Source organism: Chinchilla lanigera, unplaced genomic scaffold (assembly GCF_000276665.1).
Source record: "Chinchilla lanigera isolate Chin_1 unplaced genomic scaffold, ChiLan1.0 scaffold00016, whole genome shotgun sequence".
Taxonomy (NCBI): Eukaryota; Metazoa; Chordata; class Mammalia; order Rodentia; family Chinchillidae; genus Chinchilla; species Chinchilla lanigera.
Window position 1 is genome coordinate 13600910 of NW_004955417.1, and position 20826 is coordinate 13621735.

The following is a 20826-nucleotide window of genomic DNA, read 5'->3' on the forward strand; positions in this document are numbered from 1 at the left end:
AGGTAATACTGATCCAGTGGTAACAAGGGCATGTGGATGACCTCATTACCCTTGGTGGATAATCTGTATGTAGTCTCGGTCTGTCTTAGTGTTAGTACCGTAACCGTAAGTCTTACTCTTAGTCTTTTTGGGAGAGGATGACCCACCCCTATTGAGGTAATGGTTTACTTACACAGGAAATCTATCTCAGAAAGGTGGTACCAATACTCTCAAGCGCCCATTATCTCCAGGGAAGTGTGTAATTATAGCCTTTGTGGCTGTAACCTTCAGTTGCACCTCCAGCCACAGGTTTGATGTGAGGAACAGTAATACTTTAGTGCATATCTGCATTTCCATCCTCAGATGTACTTTGTACACTTCCCACTTGAAATGTTCTCTCAGCCTGCAGCTGGGCTTCAGGGATGGCTGTAAGTAAAGCTAGTGCACTGGCCTTGGAGAAAGAGCAACAGATGTGCGGCCTGGCTGGGTCTTTGGTAGTTAGGGTTATAGGCAGCCTGGTACAGTGTGGTAGAAGGAAGCATACATAGCTTAGCCTTTGATGCAAATGCTATCCAGAAAGTTCCATGACCCCTGAGTCTTAGGTTTATAATTTGTTTGTAAGAACAGTAATATCTAACCCAGTCGGGAGGGTGAAACAATTTGTAAAAGTGCCTTGAAAACTGTCTGGCACTGTTCAGATCCTCTCCTGCATGGGTCTTGTGCTTACATATGTTGCCTAGCCATAAGCGTCTCCTAGCTGGGTGTGGTGGCACATACCTGTAGATCCAAGCACCCAGGAGGCTGAGGCAGGAAAATTACTGCATATTCCAGGCAAGCTTGGATTACATAGCAAAACTCTGTCTTAAATTTATCTTTTTTTTTTTTTGGTGCTGGGAATCAAACTCATGACCTTGCACTTGCCAGGCAGGCACTTGTGCCACTGAGCTATATCCTTGGCCTTGTCTTAAATTTAAAAAGAGATGAAACATTCCTAAATGTATGGACCTGAATAAACAAATGTTCAGTTAGTGCCTACTATGATATATGAGTTATCTTAGATCAGCACCGTTTAGTAGGATATTGTAACCACATAAGTAATAAGAGAATTGTTTAGTAATGTTTTGTTAAAAAGGCAAAGAGAAACAGGTGAGATTAATTTAATTTTTAAGTACCATATATCCAAAATATTACTGTGTGATCAGTATAAAAAGGTTGAGCGAAATGTTTTACATTCTTTTCCTTGTACATGAAATCGGCATGCACGTCATTTTCCTGCTTGCCTCAGTTCATGCTGACCTTGTTTCAAATGCTCAGTGCCTCCCTGCAGCTCATGGCTGTTCGGAGCAGTTCTCACCTAGACAGTGGCTGTCCTTGGAGCGAGATGACGTCCTTCCGGCCAGGAAGGTCACTGTGTTGGAAGGAAACAGCACATGAGTAACAAGTAGAAAGAAGACCCTTGTGATCTGTGCTGTAAAGATAGGAAGGCAACAGTGACTGCTAGGGCTGTAGCAGAATACCCTGGGAGGAGCTCTCCGAGGTGTTGACATTGGAGCTGGGACCCGAACAGCTGAAAAGAGGTGCTGATCACATGACGATATGGTGGACCTGCACATGCAGGGTCCCATGGTGCTGTGATCTCTTTGTTTTATTTTCACTTTTGACATAAGGTCCTGCTATGTAGTTCAGGCTGGTCTTGCTCTTGCTATGTTGCACGGGCTAGCCTGGAATTGGAGTGATCCTCCGTCTCAGCCTCCTAAATGCTGGGATTATAGGTGTGTGCAACCACGCCCGGCCTCGTACTGTGATCTGGCTGTGACCAACCAAATGGTGCAGCTGTGATGAGCAGAGCAGAGACAGGCACACTCGGAATGAGCTGCTGTTATACCCATGCGGAGAAGGTCTCGGGACCATGAGGCTCGCATACATTCATGGCACCTGTAGTGTTGCAGAAAAACTCTAGCAGACTCCTTTGCACCAAGGAGTTTGGAAGGCAACTGTTACTTTACACCAGCGGGCTGATGAGGAATCGCTCCCCAAAGTGTCAGCTCTGGCCTAAAGTAAAACAGCAACTTAGAATTTTGTGAGCAGGAAGTACAGAGTCGGTAATAGGTTAGTTTATAATTGGTTACATCCATTTTGTCATAGGTTGTCAGGCAGACGTGTCCAGGCTAGGTTTCATTGAGGGGGTCATTTCTTTTTTTTTTTTTTTTTTTTGCAGTACCAGGGATCGAACTCACAACCTTGTGCTTGCCAGGCAGGCGCTTATGTCACTGAGCTGTATCCCCAGCCCCTAGGGGGTCATTTCTAACAAGGCAGGAAGATGGGGGTGGTGAGAGGCCGGGCAAGTGGACAAGATTTAGTGTGACCTTGACAGGACTAGTCTGTGTGTCGGGTAGACAGTCCTTGGAACAGTTTTGAAAAACAGTATGTGTATGTGCATTGTGCAGCTGGACAGATAGACCTGAGTTATTTCTGAGTTGCAGCTGTGTGGCCAAGGTCAGTTGCCCGTTTATGAAGCTACAGTTTTTTTGTGTGTGTGTGTTTTTAGACAGGCTCTCGCTATGCAGTCCAGGCTGGCCTTGATCTCACTTTGTAGCCCAGGCTGGTCTTGAACTGGCAATGATCCTCCTGCCTCAGCCCCCCGAGTGCTGGGAGTACAGGTTTGCGCCACCATGCCCAACATGAAGCTATAGTTTTTAAGAAATTTTTATTATAGTTTATTCTCCACTACAACTCTAAAAGAACATCTATAACATTATCATAAAGGATTTATATGTATACAGTGGATCAGAAGGCCAAAATTACTTTGATACTTGTGAGCAACATGTCTTTCCTGTGTCTTTGTGAGATTATTTCTTGGGCACTTTACCTGTGTTAACTATCATCTAGTCAGATTCCAAGAAAAAGCAAAACTGGTGGTTTACTTAGCATCAAGTTTTAATTGGTTTATAAGCAAAATGGCTTTAAGGAGAAAGTCCAGACTGTTTCAGCAGTGGCTCGTTGCTAACTGTCTGGTTTTCGACCTTTTGGCAGACATCTACATTGCCGTTGCAGTTTCTGTGCTCATGATCGTGATCTGCGCGATGGCGACCTATGGCGCGTACAAGGTGAGAAGCTGGGCCTGTCCCTCAGCCCCTGGCGGCGTAAGCCAGCGACGGTGAGCGTGCAGAGCTTTCAGTGACGCAGGCAGCCTGCTGTGACACGTGTGCCGCAGGTTCGCCGCCGCTGGGGGAGACTGCGTGTCCCTCCGGTGAGCGTGGAGGAGGCTCCCGGGTTTCCTGTGAGACTCTTTTTGGGAGTTTAAGTCTGGCACTAGCAAAAGCAGTGAAGGCGGTATTCGTGTTTGCTGAGTCTTGTTTGTTGCCTACTGCTATCTGGCAAATCAGTTGCTGTCTTGACCTGGTGCAGTGAATTTCAGGTCCTCCGCGTCCCTTTAGATTAATGCACCGTCTCTGCGAACTCAGCAGCAGCCTGTGCTGTAGCATGGTGGCGCTAACCTTCTGTTTGCTTGTGTTTAGCAACGTGCGGCCTGGATCATCCCGTTCTTCTGTTACCAGATCTTTGACTTCGCCTTGAACACCTTGGTTGCGGTCACTGTGCTCGTGTACCCGAACTCCATCCAGGACTACCTACGGCAGCTGGTAAGCTGTGGAGGAGCTCGTGACCCGGTGACAGCCACGCCCTGCCCATCCTGCACATGCCCCTGGCAGGCTCCACTCACAGAGCCCATTGGTTTGATGCTTAAAATAATGACGCTGGCAAGGGGCCCGGCTCGGCGATAGAGCAAGTCAGTTTTCCTTCTAAAACACCACTGTCCTGGCCAGGCGTGGTGGCACTCGCCTGTAATCCCAGTGCTCAGGAGGTTGCGGCAGGAGAATCGCTATGAATTGGAGGCTAGCCTGGGGTGCATAGTGAGTTCAAGGCTAGGCTGAACTGCATAGTGAGACCCTGGTTCATAAAACAAAACAAACCAGTGCTGTCCTGGGGGAGATAAGACTGATCCCCCAGAAGTTAAAGGACTTGTCACTCCCATCAGGGAGTGTCCTTTTTATCTCTGTCAGTCAGATTGTAGGAAGGTCATTTAAGCCTGCTGTGTGGCGCATGCCTGTGATCTCAGTGCTTAGGAGGCTGAGGCAGAAGCGTTGCCATGAGTTTGAGGAAAAAAAGCCATTTATAATTTGTGCTTATGTGCTGCTAACGCCTAGGGAAGTCTCCAGTAGTTTTTAGTCTCTGAACTTTTTTACAGGGGTGGTACAGGGGATTGTACCCAGGGTCTTTACACTGAGCTACATTGTAACTCTTTTTTTTTTTTTAACCCCCTCCCCGCCAAGATCTCACTAAGTTTCTAGGCTGGGCTTGAACTTCACATTCTCCTGCCTCGTCTGTGATCACATACAGGTCTGTGCCACCACGCCTGGCTGGCCCTAAACTTTGAAGTATTAATACTTTTCCAAGGCCCTGGGTTTGATCCTCAGCATTACAAATACTTTATTTTGGGCTGGGGATATAGCTCAGTGGCACAAGTGCCTGTCTGGCAAGCTCAAGGTCCTGAGTTCAATTCTTGGTACCAAAAAAAAAAAAAAGTAGAAAAAAAACAAGTACTTTATTTTTGTGGGACCAGGATTGAACTCAGATCCTTGTGCATGTTAGGCAAGCACTCTACTACTTAGCTATATCCCCAGCTCTATAAGAACTTAAAAAAAAAAAAAAAAGTAAAATATAAAACCAATATCTTCATTGTTGGAATTGTTGTTTTTGTCGGTAGTAGCTTACCTTAGAAAACAGGTCCACGATTGGGTGCTGCCTAGCCTCAGGAACGACCTCGGTGCCCATTTTGTGCATTCGCTGCTGTGCCTGTGGTGTAGCTCAGCGTCCCGCAGCAGGGAAGGTAGGGAGGGTCACTTCTGCCCGCGGACGCTGCGCTGCTGTGCTCTGGTGCTGGGCTCGAGGAGGGAAGGAAGCGTCAGCATCGCCTGTGACTAGGCAGTGGGGGGACTCGGGGAAGCTGACCCGTGTCAGCTGCAGGACGATGAGCTCCCTGGAGCTGAGGCCTCACCGCAGCTGGGAAGCGGCCTCGCAGTGCTACCTGACTTCCTCCCGCTCCGCGGTTGCTCTGAAGCAGGAAAACGAACAGGACCCCAACACCCCCAGCCAGGGAGTTAGGAACAAAGAGCCATTGATTGCCAGTGTCTCCACAGGTGACTCAAGTCACCCTAAGAACCCTGAACCAAGCGTTGTCTCCACTTCCATGTTTCTTTTCTGTGGGGCAGTTTTTCACTGGAAATCAGCGTGAAGTGAAGTTACAGAAGCAGAGCAGCGGTTAGGGAGTGAACAGTGATCAAAGGAGAGCAGGAGCTCTGGCGGGACTTTCCAAGACCGTTTCGCTCCGCTGCCCTTACCTTCTGGCTGTGTCTATACATAGCTGAGGTCGCAGCACCGGTTTCCTCAGGGAGCTCCGCTGTACAGATAACCCCCAGTGGCCCAGTTTCACCCCAGGAGGGGGTCTCCTCTCAGCTCCCGTCTGTCCTGTGGAGCCAGGGCTGTTGCCATGATGACCTTGGTCAGTAATTATAAGATCAATGTTTTAAAACTCCTACTTTTCTTTGTAATTGGAAGGCGCTGGTAGAATCGAATGTCTCCTGTGTGGTCTTAAAGACGAGTGAGCTGCTCACAGGCTGACAGCAGAGCAGCCCTAGCACAGCCGACACAAGTTGTGCAGGTTTTATTTTGTTTTGAAAACTAGATTTCAACTTGCATTAAAAACCATGTCCAGCTGGGCATGGTGGCGCATGCCTGTAATCCCAGCACTCTGGGAGACTGAGGCAGGAGGATTGCTGCAAGTTTGAGGTCAGCCTGGGCTACGTAGTGAGTTCATGACCAGCCTGAATCGCATAGTGAGACCCTGTTTCTTTTTTTTTTTTTTAATTTTAAAAATAAAAGGAAAACATTAACAGACAGACAACATTTTACAAAATAGCAAAAGAACAGTACAGACAATACAGAGTTACAAACACAGTGGTAGGAAATTAACAACGCTTGTTGTATTACATATTGATATCTTCAAAGTGGTTTCTCATGAACACAGATAGAGCCATGCAATATTGACCAATCAAGGACTCATTGACAGTTTCTTGAGACCCTGTTTCAAAAAACCAAAAACCTAAACAAGATATGTCAACTTTTCTGGGGAAAAAGAATGTCAGGATCTGTATGGAAAGCATCATGTACTTGCTTCTGCTCAGATCTCTTTAACTAGAGAACACAAGCAGTATGGTTTCTTCTTGATCTTATAAACAACAGCAAGCTATTCTTACCCTTTAGGGTCTCTGCTACAAATACTTTCCCAGGATTTCGTGAGCTGATCACAGAAAATGACTTTGATTCTGCCCAAGGTGGCAGAGCTGTGAGCCAGCTCTCCGTGGTGTAGCTGAAGAGCAGTGGGCACCAGTCACAGGCTGCCCCCCCCCGCCCTACCCTTCCCACTCTGCCCTGGCTCAGTTCTGCTCCCATGGGGCACAGGCACACTGGGGCAGTGAAGAGGACAGGGAGAATGTGGCACCTGGCTCAGCCTTGCATGAGCTACACTCCGGCCATCCCGGAGGCGCAGGGCAGGCCCTGCAGCCATGAGGGGCGCTCTGGCCATGGCAGGCTTGGTCCTCTGGGGTTTCCTGTGACCTGTGGGTAAGGGGTAGGACTCAATTTTCTTTTTCTTTCTTTCTTTCTTTCTTTCTTTCTTTCTTTCTTTCTTTCTTTCTTTCTTTCTTTTTTTTTTTTTTTTGGTCTTTTTGAGACAGTGTCTCACTGTGTAGTTCAGGCTCACTTTGAATTCACTTTATAGCCTAGGCTGGCCTCGTACTCTCAGTGACCCTCCTGCCTCAGTTGCCTGAGTGCTGGGATTATAGGTGTGCACCACCACACCCAGCCAAGGACTTGATTTTGAGTGGTTCCTTCATTCATTGCTGTGCTGGGACCAAAGCCTCACATGTGCGGTGCAAGTGCTGTGCCACTGGTCCACACCCCAAGCCCTGGTGTTTTTTCAGTGGTGCAGATTCTTGTTATAGGAGAAGCTGCCCTTTGGGAAGCGGTAACATTGGCAAAGATAGGCTGTATCATCAGGAAGACACCATGGTAGGAGGATTCTCCCCGCTGCCTTCTGCATGCCCCTTAGGCCCAGAGCTTGCAGTAAATCCAGATACCAGAGGTGTAGGAAACAGCCCTGGTGGAGACCACAGCTTCTCCCTTTGCATGGTCAGAGGGCAAAATGCTGTTTTCAAGGGCTTGCTTGCACCCGAGTCCTCCTTGGCTTTAGTGGAATTACTCCCAGATTAAGAACAGATCCGCCTCTCTGTGCTACACATTTGCTAGCTTTTTCATGAACAGTAGGTGAGAAATGCTATATTGGTCCTGAATAATAACTGTCTGCTTTACCTGCTGCTCTGTGGTAAGCACATCTGAAGTGATGCCTGAGGAATATAACCTCGAATGACTTGAGAGATGCTAATGAGCCCTTCTCTTCTGCAGCCTCCTGATATTCCCTACAGAGATGATATCATGTCGGTGAACCCTACCTGTTTGGTCCTTATTATTCTTCTGTTTTTCAGCATTATCTTGACATTTAAGGTAAGCATTGATGTCTTAGTTACTTCCTTGTTGTTGAGATAATACCCAGTGCCCACAACACGAAGGAGGAAAGGTTTATTTTGACTCACATACTTCGTAGAGGTTTCAGTCCATAGTCAACTGGCTCCAAGGCAGGGCAGTGTGTTGAAAGAGTAGCAGCTCATGGCATGGCAGCGGGAAGCAGAGAGGAATCAAGGGAGGAGGAGGGAGAGAGAGAGACCCTCCAGGCCATGCCCACAGTGACTGTCTCCTCCGACCAGGCTTCCCCTCCCAACGTCGCATTTAGCTGTAAACTCTTCAGTGGACTCATCCACACATGAGTATCACACCCTCATGACCCAGTCATCTTCCAAAATCTCCACCTGTGAACGCATGAGGCTTTGGGGGGACACCTAGATATAAACCATGACACACAAAGACTTTTTTTTTTTTTTTTTTTGACACACAAAGACTTTAATGAGGTTTTAAATATTATGAAATGTATCCTGAACACCACAGAAAAACCAGTGAGTTCATTTTTAAACTGATTTTTTATTTTCTAACATATAGTCTCTGTATGAGCGATAAACACTAACCAGAATCAAGGCCATAGGGCAGCCAAGGGTTATTCCAAACTATGTTTGGCTAGGAATAAATTAGTATAGTGTTACGCATTATATAGCATATAATGCTACAACATGCGATGCAAGGTCCATGTAGTAGACATTCTTTTATCTTTAAGACAGGATCTTGGTAGGTAATTCAGGCTGACCTTGAACTCACTATGTAGCCCATGCTGGCCTCAAACTTAAGATTATACATGTGCTCCACCATGCCTGACCTATCATTTGTTTTTAAAATGTGTTCTAAAATATTCTGTATCAACACACTTTATGAATATCATTATTTACCAATTTTTAGACATTGAAGCAAATGTCTAATATTAACTATGCTAGAGTGATACCTAGGCATTTATTTCAGGATATATTTTCTTAAAATAAAGGGCACACATAGTTTCAAGGCCTTTGACAGATTGTCAGATTGATCCCCGAAAAGTTAGTAACTTTTTCAGTCAGGTGCTGCCTGTTCGTTCTCACCTATAGTTACTATAATTCATGCTTACATTCTGCTAGCAGGAAAATCTCATTGTTTAATCATTTATTCAGCGAGCTCAGTATCCTGTCCCCCATCTGAGGTTCTGCTTCTTGAAGTTTTAGTTGCCAGTGGTAGAGCAAGACCCAAAAAATACTAAATGCAAAGTTCTGTATTTTGAGAGGGACCACAGTGGCACGGTTTATCACAGTGCATTGTCCCAGTTTATTGAACGTTATCAGAAGTGCATATGTATGGGGATGCAGGTGCAGGGTTCAGGGCTGTCCTTTGCTTCAGACCTCTCCTTGGGGTCTTGAGTAATCCCCAAAGACAAGGGGAGATATCCTACAGGGCTCTGTGTGCGAGCTGTGTTCTAGATGCTGGGCTTGGTGGTGAATGAGAAGAGTGAGTCCTTGCTGTCTTACTAAGTGATCGTAATTCAAGCCTGGTGTGGTGGTGCATGCCTGTTACTCCAGCAGTGTGGGAGGCTGGGGCGGGCGTATCACAAATTTGAGCCCAGCCTAGGCAACTGAGTGAGCTCAATAGAATGGAAGAGTGGCTGGGGATGGAGCTTGGAGCAAAGGCCCTGGCTGGGTTCAGTCCCAGAGTCTCAGACACAGCATCCTACAGATAACTGCCTCTAATTGGAGAGGACTCAGCCTGGCTTTATTTCCACCTCTGCCTCTGCCCCAACTGGGTTGCATTTCTTGTGAACGCTCCTGCCCTCACTGCCGCCTCCCTCCTGGCACCAAGCTGCCGCCTTGCATGCACTGTTCGTGCAGCGAAACACGGGGTGTGCTGTGCTTCCCAGAACCAGTCCCTGGGTCAGTGGCTCTCACCGCCTGCTGTGTCCTTACACTTTTCTGCGGTTCCTCACGGCATCAGTTTCCGGGATCCCCACACGAGACCTTTATCAGTTTTGTTCCCTGCTAAGACCAGCAAGGAGGCAGCGCCCACCACCCTGCCCCGCAGACGGAGCGGGGAGGCGCGTGGCCGAGAGTTCACCTGTGAGATGCATTAAACATGTCCTTCCCTAATCAGCGGTTCCAGAAACATCAATAAGAAATGAGGGCACTGAAGCAAGTTGCTGCCCGCTTTGTAAATGACACTTTTATAGTCTGGCTTTGTGTGCTATTTTACATTATCTATAGTTTGGAAACTAAAAGTAACGACCACTCTCTCGCAGGGTTACTTGATTAGCTGTGTTTGGAATTGCTACCGATACATCAATGGCAGGAACTCCTCTGAAGTTCTGGTCTACGTCACCGGCAACGACACCACGGTAGGTGTGATGTCCCCGGGAGCCCCTCACCCTGCTGTGTGCTGGCTCCTCATGTCTCCAATGCCTGGTACTTTTCTGGTGTTTACATTTTGTCAGCTGCTTAGTCATCAGAGGATTCGTTGAGACGTGAAACACAATATGTTTTCCCTGTATTCTAGATGGTTCTGTGTGTGTATTTTTTTTTCTGGTACTGGGAATTGAACTCAGGACTTTGCGCTTGCCAGACAGGTGCTTATGCCACTGAGCTATATCCCCAGCCTATGTGTGTATTATAGAAGTATTACTGATAGATTTTATATGTGTATGTGTGCGTGTGTTAGCCATAGTTATGGAACTGTAAACCATGGTATATAATTCTACATGTCAGTTCTACACAGTATGACTGTTTCATGTTACATGTGAACTTAAACCAGGAAATACGATTTTTTTACTTAAATAAGAAGTTGCCATGTCTTTATAATTGGCCCTGTATATGAAAGCCTTAGTACTTTAGTCAAAGCAGGACGTGGTGACACACTCTGGCAACCCAGGCTGAGGTGTAGGAAGTTTTCTGTGGCTGAAGCGAAGCACTGTCTCCAAAAAAGCCTTAGTCAGAGAATTCAGATGATTTCTGTTCTGCTGCTAGTTGTTCACCCATTCAAAATTTTAACCTATCACGTAAGGTTTTAGGAAACGTTTCTGCAATGGCAGCATCCGTGAACTCCATTGTAATTTGTGTAAATGACATTGAAAGTGTGGTTTGTTGGAGAGAAGCGTGAATCCTCCAGGCAACTGCATCAGCCCTGTGCTGAGCACAGCACCCAGTTAGAGCGTGCGTTACAGGGCTCAGAGCACTGGTGACGGGGGTGGGACAGGACGGGGTCAGGGTGGACAGGACGGAAGGCGGCATGAATGTGACGAACGGGCCGAGTCTGTAGACTATGGAGGGCAGGACTTCATGCTTTAAATTCTGTTGTCTTCCTCACTGAAATAATTGGACCACCCCTACTCTCTTGTGTATAAAGTGGATAAAGCATTTCGAGGCTTCTGTTAAATGTGTGGGCGGGCACGGCGTTGCAGCGTCCTGGGCTGTGAGCTGTCAGTGTCCTGCGTACCTTGGGTTGGACAGGAGATCGCACTCTGCTGTCAGGTCGGGAGCCCAGCACCTGGAGCAGGGCTGAGAGGCCCGTGGGCTTTGCAGAGCGCTCCTCAGCCCTCTGAGCAATTCCTCTTGGGTTAGCTACATTTAAGAAATAACCACTAGCCATTCTGTAGCTTAGGGAAAATGATTGGCTCAAAAAATTTTTCACTCTTAATGAATGTTTGGCATTTATTTTAATTTTGACAGTGGGTCTCACTGAAACGCCCAGGCTGAGCTTGAACTCGCACACCTCTTATCTCCAGCTCCAGAGTGTGGGGATTTCATGGCGCTTGCTTTGTTTGCTTTTGTTTTTGAGACCACTTCTCACAGCACGCTACAGGCTGGCCTTCCACTCTGTGTAGCCCATGTTGGCCTCAAACTCACAATCCTGCCTCCATAAGCTTCCTAGCACACCTGGCTCAGCTAGAGACCTGAATTTGAGAAACAATAAAGTTGTTAAACAAGCTATGTGAGCCCCTCCTCCTGGCGTTCCTGGGGTGCAGGGCTCAGTGAAGGTGACACACCACCTGCATTCATTTGTTTCCATATGCTTCTCACTGCCGTCTTTTTTTCTCCAGAAGAAAATTGGTAGAATAAGTGCTTAGATTGTTTAAGAACAATGAGAAAGGCCCTAAAATACACATAGCACCAGGTTTTTGTTTGTTTGTTTGTTTTTTGGTCTTTTTGAGACAGGGTCTCGCTGTGGAGTTCAGACTGGCCTTGAGCTCACTTTGTAGCCCAGGCTGGTCTCGAACTCTCAGCGATCCTCCTGCCTCAGCCTCCCGAGTGCTGGATTACAGGCATGGGCCACCACGATGGGCTTGCGCCACCACGCCCGGCTTGCACCAGGTTTTGAGCGGAGACAATTACTTTTCCCTTTGAAAGATACAAAACAGATGTGGGGTGATGGGTTACTTAGACTAATTAATGAAGTTCATCCCAGAAGCTCTCCTGGCCTTGTACCAGGGCGCCTGTTCCTCAGAACAGCTTCCTTCTGGGTGGACTCGAGCCTCAAGGAGGTGGGGACCTGCTGGTGGCCGACGCTTCCTCAGCCATTTTGTATGAGCCTGACATGTTTTAGAGGAGGAAATGGAGTTGCTGACGCTGCGCTGTTTTCCCAGAGTTCCTGTGAAGTCTTGTTAAAAATCCGTGGACTTTGTGTCCCGAGGGAAGGGAAGTTTATCTTCTCTTTGGCTTCCTTGCTCTGGTATGAGAAGACTTTTAGGCTCATCTTGTATACTTTCTTGCCCTAGGCCTGGAGTCCACCATTTCTCCAGGGAACCTGCTTCGTTTTGATGGGAATGATATCTGGAGACCATGATGCTGATTTTTAGAGTTGGAGGACACTTTTTCTCTTTTAAAAAAAAAATTATTTATGCTTTATTGATGGACTGAGACTGTAGCCCGGGCTGGCCTCAGCTCGGCTAGCAGTCTGCCTCCTAGTCCCCCGAGCACCAAAACTACAGGCGTGCGCCAGCGTGCCCGGCCGAATCAGGGCTTTGCGTGTCTAAAGATTATCTTGACTGGAACTGAAGGAGTTAATGCTGGCTGCGGTGATCTAGTTCTGTCATTTTCCCCGGCCCCATAGGATAAGGATGTCATTTCGCATAATGACGTGCGGTTCTCGTCCATCTCTGCCAGGGCCCCGTGTCAGGGCCGGCTTTCACTGCCCATCAGATTTCAGGCCAGATGCCTCTTCTCCCAGGCTAAAATAGTCACATTGACCTCTGTTAAAAGAAGCGTACTGGGGCTCTTGCTGGTAGAAAATAAATGCGCTCCCTTGTCTGCCGTTAGGACAGCACCTGTATTGCTATCCAGATGTCACCTTCCCAAATCCTGCTGGGGGTGGGGGAGAAGTGGGGTTATTAGATATTGGAGGTGATTGCTGGGGTGAACCTGTCCTCCAGCGTTCCAACCGAATTAGCACAGAAACCTTGGTGTGGATGTGGGCCAGAGGGCCGCAGGCTCTCGTTTATGATGCCTTTGGGTCTGAGTGAACATTTCCATTCTCCCTTTAGACCATGCAGATAACTTCCCAGCTGTTTCAGTGATTGAGTAGTCAGTCCAGGGCTTAAAGGTGGCCCCCCAGTGTGGTATGCTGAGGTGCTGCTGTGACTGCCCTAAAGGCTTGGGGCACCCCAAGATGCCTTGGTCAGTATGGCTCCTGGCCCAGCACGGTTGCTGTGAGGAGATGCAGCGTCCCTTCTGAGGGCCTGCTGCAGTCCTGGGCAGGGGTGTGTGTGTTTTGTGACCCGAGTTCTCTCTTGTGCCGTCAGATGTATGTAGCCTTAAGAGGAAAGGCATGTTGAGACAAACATCCAGGTTATAGAAGCAGATTTCTTTTTCTTTTTTTTTGGTCTTTTTCGGACAGGGTCTCAATATGCATTTCAGGCTGGCCTTGAAATCACTTTGTAGCCCAGGCTAGTCTCGAACTTGCAATGATCCTGCTGCCTCAGCCTCCTGAGTGCTGGGATTACAGGTATGTGCCACCATGCCCAGCAGAAGCCTATGTCTTAACTCTGTGCAGATTGAGGTTTTAAAAACTTTTAATCTGTGCAACCTTGTTTTACTGATACTAAGCCTTGGGCATTAGCAGTGCCAGGATTTTGTTATGTCTGAAAACCCTAATCTGAATCTTGTGCAATGGGGACACTTGGGAATCGACGAGATATTTAGCCAGAATAGTATCTGAAATTTTGGTTCCAGATAAAAGATTAAAGTCTAGGATGCTATAGGAAAATTCCTAACTGTTCTGGGATAAGTAGGAAAAAATATAAACTACTGTAGGGCTAACCCGGATGAATATTGTGTGCCAGTTCATTGTTTTGAGTTTTGAAGGTATCGCTGCGTGGGGCTTTCTGTGGAGTCTGCCTGCGTGAGAAACAGGTGGAAGCAGTGCCCTGGCGCCGGCGAAGGCTGCGGTCTCCCCGCGGCCCTGCAGCCCTCTTCCAGCAGCCTCTTCTCCTGGAGGTTAACGATGACCCTGGGCCATGAAGAAGCCGCAGAATAAGTCAGTGGTTGACTAGGATGATTTGGGGTGGTATTTCTGGGGGTTTCGGAGACTTTCAGATAATGAGCACAAAAAGCTCCCGCTTTGTTTCCTTTCAGCTACTTAAAGACCAGGTTGTTCCTTACTTCCTGGTAGAAAGTGGCTGTGGTTAGGAACACATTCCTGCTGGGGTCACAGGGGTGCTGTGTACTTCTGCCACACCGCAGAGGCTGAGGGGAGGGAGCGAAGCCGCTTGGCCTGGAGAAGCCTTTGGCTGGGCCTCAGAAGCCTCTTTCAGCCTGAGAACAGGACCGCTGCGCAGTGCAGGGCTTCTTCTCTTGGCTTCTTCAGAAGAAGCCGCTCGCAGAGCTTGGGGCCTTTGCCCGAAGCACAGTTACAGGCTGCTTCCTGCCGTACCTTTCACCCTGGTCATATCAGATGTATGGACAAGAAATGTACCTGCCCAGGGGACCAGCCTTCCACAGAGTGCAGAACCCAGGGCCCAGAGGCAGCGCAGGGGGAACGGGAGGGGGAGGGAAGACTCTCCATGTCCCAGCCAGAAGCCTTGGCACTTTTAACCTGTTCATCCTGTGACATGAAACCGGAGATCTTATTTGTAATATCTCAGTTTTAGATTCCTCTTTTTCCTGTCTAATTTAATTGTTTATATTACCCCCCTTATATATATATATATATATATATATATATGTCTTTTGGGGGGGGTTGTTTTGAGATAGGGTCTCGCTATGCAGTTCAGGCTGGCCTTGAACTCACTTTGTAGCCCAGGCTGGTCTCAAACTTACAACGATCCTCCTGCCTCAGCTTCCCAAGTACTGGGATTGCAGGCATTGTACCACCTTGCCTGGCTAAATTTTTTTTTTTTTAAGACAACGTCTCACTATGGAGTTTAGGCTACCTTGAACCCACTGTGTAGCCCAGGCTGATCTCAGATTCACAGTGATCCTCCTGCTTCAGCCTCCCGAGCGTGCACTACCATGCCCAGCTCTAAGTTTTTTCTTCCTTTGAATGTAAAAGAGCAAGTGAAGTGTGAAGGTTTGCTACAGAGTTGGTAAAGACTCACTGAGCTGAGAGACCAGCGGTGGAGAGATGGAGCCCACAGGAGGGGTGGGGGGGGGGTTGTTGACAGGAGTCTGGTGACGTGACACTTGCAGATCTCTCCTGAGGGGACTGTAGCTAGAAATGTAACTCTGTACACTTACTGGCAGGGTTGGGCAACCCTTGGCCCTGTGCCTTTGATTCCCTCGACTGTGTGCCCACGTGCCAGCCACTCTGTGGTGGGCTGGATGGGTAACACATTTCTTACCTTCCTGGCTTCGGAGCGGTTTTTCTCCAGACCGCTGGGTGGTAAGTGGCTACAATCTCTCGGGCTCTGAGAGCTTTCCAGAGGTTAGCTCCATCTTTCAGAAGCCCTTGAAGTCCATCCTTGGGTTAGTTTCCTGTCACTACAGTGAAGCAGTTGTAGTGATTAACTTTTTTTAGTTGGTTTTTTGAGATAAGATCTTGTTATGTAGCCCGGGCTGGCCTCAAACTTAGAGCAGTCTTCCTGCCTCAGCCTCCCAAGGGCTGAGGTTACAGGTGTGTGTCACCATGCCCAGCTGCAGTGATTAATTTATAGGGAGAGAGGTTTCCTTTTTGACACATGGCTTGGTGTGCACCTGCTGCCTGGGGCCGCAGGTGAGCACAGCAGAGACACCAGGGAATGTGTATTGGAGCAGAGCTGTTCATCTCAGGAAGAGGAAGGGACCGGGCCGCAGTCCCCTGTAGGACGAACCACCAGGTCCCCCCAGGTCCCCCCAGATCTGGCTTCTGCCTGGAATCCAATATTGCCCCTCTCCCCCCGGGGACTAAGCCCTTAATCACATGTGCTTAGAGTGACACCTCCCCAAATCAACATGCTCGAGTGAGTAATCCTATGAAAGAGGAAATTGACACCCACAGCAGGGGAGGAGCAGGAGGCGACCTGGGCCTCAGTCTGGGCCTCAGTAGCCTCGCTGTGGGCTGTTCCCGCCCACCGCCTTCCCCTGACTGCTGTCCAGCTGAACTGTGGCCAGGACTGGGCGTCTCCCGGCACAAGGAGCGCTTGTTCATTCTTCTCACGAACAGTCAGAGACTTGCAGCGCGCCGGCCCTTTGTGTTGCACTTTGGGTTTGGCTTGTGTGCTGGTGTCCGCTTTTTGGCACTGTGGAAAGGAAGGTCCGGGGACTCAGGTTCCTGCGCCGAAGTCCTAACGGCACAGTCCCATCTAATCTGATTTGAAGGGTTGGAATGCTGAAAGGTCAAAGTCCTTAGCGCTTGTAATTCCCAAATAGCAAAATCCTGAAAATAAAACTGGAGAAAATAATGTTAGACACGTTTAAAAAGACGCTTTATTCACCTTGTTAAATGGAGATTTGAGAGACTCGACAACACTTCCTAGGCCGCTTCACATCATAAAATAGGCACTAGCGTTTTCCCAGCGCGGACGCTCCGTGTACTAACCGGCTGATGGGCGTGACGGTTGTATTTGTGAGAGTCACGTGCAGACGTGTACATGCGCATCGCTACGGCGGGTCATTGTGTGCATGCAGCATGTAACCACAGTGACCTGAAATGCTGAGACAGAGAACTCAGGTCCTCGGAAACCCGTGGTCGCTACTGCATGTACAGTCACCTGGGCAAAGAGCTGAGGTGTCGAAGTTTGTCTCAGATGCAGGTGGACAGAAAGGCGATTTCTCCTCTTACTGAGGAAGTCCCCTCTCGCGTTTTGGCATATGCCGTACTCCCGGTCAGCACCATGATAATGTGCTTTCACGGAGCCGCGTTTGCACAGGGCATGAAACATACTGGAACCCTGCGAGCCTTTACACACACTGTATATGTCAAACCAGAAATGATGCCAGGGTGAGTTGCCAAAGGTAGTGCTATTCAAAGTAGTGGAGGAAAAAAGAAAACATTTGACATGGAAATATGTGCTGTCAGGACTGACCATGGGAATTCCATAGGCACTGGCCAGCTTTGCTGATCTCTGCCTTTTAAGCCTGCACTGCAGTACATACGGCTTTTTTTCTTTTAGAGACTGGCTGTCCTCAGCACACTGACATTAAGTTCCTACAAGGTGCCACGTCTGTAAATTCTTCCATGGCTCGATCAAATGCTACCTCAGGTTTCTGACTGTTCCCTTGGCCCAACGCGATGGTCTTCCAGAAAAGCACAAAGAACTCCTTGGCATTGGAGTTTCTGCCCATCTTATACAACTCGCCCCACCCCATGGGAGTTGTGGTTTTCAGTTTTTTTTTTTTTTGTTTTTGCTTTTTTGAGACAGCGTCTCTTCTGTATAGTTCAGGCTGCCCCTGAACTCACTACGTAGCCCATGCTGGCCTTGAACTCACAGCAAGCTTCCTGCCTCAGCCTCCAGAGTGCTAGGATTATGGGCATGCGCCACTACCCCTGGCTGGTTTTCAGTATTTTGACATGCCAGAAGTTTTTCTTTTTTCTTTCTTCTTTTTTGGTACCAGGGAATCGAACTCAGGACCTTGCCCTTGCCGGGCAGGCACTTGTGCTGCTCAGCAGTCTTCCCGGCATGTCAGTTTTTATCTTCTGCGATTTGAACGTTCAAGGTTGTGGCATCTAGGGTTGGCGTTTCGGGGTTATGATCAGCACTGACGCAGATGAGGGCAGTGAAGAGGAGGGTTGAAAGTGACCTTCATGACTCAGAGGACGGTGCTGCTTCCCGTAGCTCAGCCCGCAGCTCAGCCCGTGTCTTCCCAACACCTCCTGTCAGATATGCACACGCCCGCAGGTGTGCTTTTTTATTGGCTCTAATATGAAAGCAGTGTGGGGAAGGACGGGTGCCCTGGACGGCCCTGGGATTGTCCTGGCCTAGCAGCCTGGTTCCCAGGTTCAGGTCCACTGCGCGCCCTTAACTCGCCTCGTGTTTCTTTATTCCTGCACAGCAGTCTCCCCTCAAGGAAAGATGGCACTTTCCCAGTCTCTTCTGCTGAAAATTACAACTCAGAGCTTGGTCCCTTATTAATTATGCATGCCCCAAACAGAGCCCCTGTTGACTTTACTGTTGTGATAGGTGAGGCATTGGATTTTTTTTTTTTTTTTTTTTTTTTAATTCTAGGAGGAGTTCCTGGGAATATAAAGGAAGGAAAAGGTGTAAGATGTCCATGCAGCATTTTATTTTTTAATAGCAAAAAATGTATCCCACCTAATTGTCTTAGTAATTGAAGAAAGGTTTGACTAGATTAGGGTATCTCCAGGTGAGGGGTGGTGGCATACACCTATAATCCCAGCATTCTGGGAGGCTGAGGCAGGAGGATTGTGAGTTTGTGTCCAGCCTGGGCATCCTAGTGACTTATTGATACCCTGTCTTGAGATAAAAACAAAGGGCTGAGGATTTGTGTTAGTGCAAAAACTCTGGGTTTAACCCCTTCACTGCCCCCCCCAAGGTATGTCCACTTAGTAAAATGCCTCTATTGTCATTAAAATTATTATGGGTATTATTACAGCAGAAGAAAGGGTTATGATGTTTTAAAATGCAGAATATAGAAATTTGTAGTGTGATTACAGATACAGAGAAGCAGCTTGTAGGCACTGATTAGGTTGTAGTAGAAAATGCAGTTAAACAGTTGGTTTGCTGAGTACTAGGAGGAGGAGCAATTTCTCCCCTTGAATACTGAGGGGGAGGGGGGCTGTTGCCAGCAAGAAAAGTGGGGATCTGAGGTCCTGAGCTGCCCTCTCGCGGAGCCGGACAAGGGGGTGTGCCTGGCGAAGCAGGTGTGCACGCTAGGTGGCGCTGCCCATCCACGCTTGAGGGACTCAGCCGATTAAAGCCTCTGCCAGGGTTACCATAGTGATAGCTCCCGTGCTTTCCTGTTTTCTCAGTACTTAAACATATAATGTATATATACTTAAACGTGCAGAGCCATTTTAATTTTCAGTCTAGTCCACCGTATTATTTCTGACTTCCCTGCCTTAATATCTCGCCAGTGAGAACTTGTGGACCCAATTTGAAAATTTTGAAGTATCGATTCTGAATTACGAATGTAACCGAGGAAATTTGCGTCGCTGCTTTGCCGAGAGTTAAAGGAGGAACGGCATGTGCCCGCAGTGTTGGACGAGGGTTTGCAGTGAGTTGAGGATAAAATCACCTCCTGTCTCATTTACCTTTGTCCTTTGCAATAGGCGGTAGGAGGTCTCATCAGAATCCCCGTGTCCAAGTTTTTAATGTACGCCCTGCCTGCTGGTATTGTAGATTCACGAACATAGGAGGCCAGAGTTACAGTGCCATCGACTTAGGCCCCTCATGTTATGAGATGCTGTCAATGGAAGGCACAGCCTAAATTCAGAGATGTTAAAATGCACAAAACTGTGTACCTGAGAGTAGAAACGCAGTTTTGTGGAAGGGTGTGTGTTTAGGCAATCGAAACATTTTGAGATATGTTATTCTGTATCCTAAAGATAAACCCAGACTTCCTTTCTCTTTATGAGCTGTCTGTCCCCAACACCCACACCTTTATTTTGGTCAGTCGTGGATTTGGATATCAGAAGCTCACATCCAAATAGCAGATTGGTATGACAGGCTTAAGACAGATACTTAATGTAACTCTTGTGTGTTTTAAACAAAATATGTGGTGGACTGTGGAGAGAAACCAAATGGTGAAAAGAAGAAAAATAGTTGGCGGTTTGGGATTAATCTCAGTGGACCTTTGGACGATTGGCGACCCTCGACGAGATTGTTGAGGGGCCCTGCACTTTCTCAGCTGACGCTGTGGTGTGTTCAAGGTCAGAATTGTGAGTGATGCTTCTTCTAACATGGGTGAAGGGGGCTCATCATACAGAAGGCCAGATAGGGTTGTGTCGCCATGCGCCGTGCTCCAGGCTTTCAGATACCTGGTCTCAGATGTGACCGTTTCACTGCTGTGCTCACACGAAAGCAGCTGTACGTGCTGGAAAACAAAGGCGTGGCCGTGTCTGCTGAAACTGCATAGATGCGAACACTTGAACTTCATATCACTTCTGCATGTCACAAAACAATTTTTTCCCCCAACCATTAAATAATACAAAAATTCTGAGCGCCCAGGCTAAACACACACACACACACACACACACACACACGGCTGTATTCTGCCTTAGTTTCCTAGGGCAGCTCTTTGACCAACCCAGGGAGTTCAGTAAGCCCAGCTTCTGGCCTGGGCAGACCTTGGCTAAACTTTCCCTCCTGCAAGAAAGTTGTCAAACAGTGCAAACAGTGTTGCCTAATCTTATGGTTCTTTCAGGTATCTTTTTCCTGAGAAAGTGTTAATTATGTGGTATTTATTATTCTGTCCACAAATCTACATCCAGCTGATGTTTAACAAAGTATCATTTTGTCTCTTGTTTCCTGACATAGAGCTCCTAACATCCTTGGAATTTCCTGGGTGATGTGTTTTTGTTCTAATTAGGCAACTCATAATGGGCTCAGGATTGCTTAAGACCAGACCGGAAGTAAAGCTTGGAACTTTCTGCCCCACCTTCATGGGGGGGGGCAGAGACTGAATTAAAAATCCCCCACAGTGGGAAATGGAGAAAGTGCGCAGGAGGGCGGTGCGCCCCAACTTGCTGGAGATGGGAGCCCCTTTCCTCAGGGCTCAGTTTCTCTCTCTCTCTCTCTCTCTCTCTCTCTCTCTCTCTCTCTCTCTCACACACACACACACACACACACACACACACACACGGTGACTGTCTCCATCCTTACCATATCCTTGGTGATAAGCAGTA

At 47.9% G+C, this 20826-nt stretch overlaps 1 protein-coding gene across 1 annotated transcript in view; it reads left to right on the plus strand.

The window, feature by feature from the left end:
* Positions 1-20826, plus strand: part of Laptm4b (lysosomal protein transmembrane 4 beta) — a gene marked incomplete in the record, with an annotated part of 51177 nt that overhangs the window by 26417 nt on the left and 3934 nt on the right. The window contains 4 exon segments of the mRNA XM_013512773.1: positions 3013-3086; positions 3498-3620; positions 7501-7599; positions 9857-9952. Coding sequence (XP_013368227.1) covers positions 3013-3086; positions 3498-3620; positions 7501-7599; positions 9857-9952 — 392 coding nt within the window.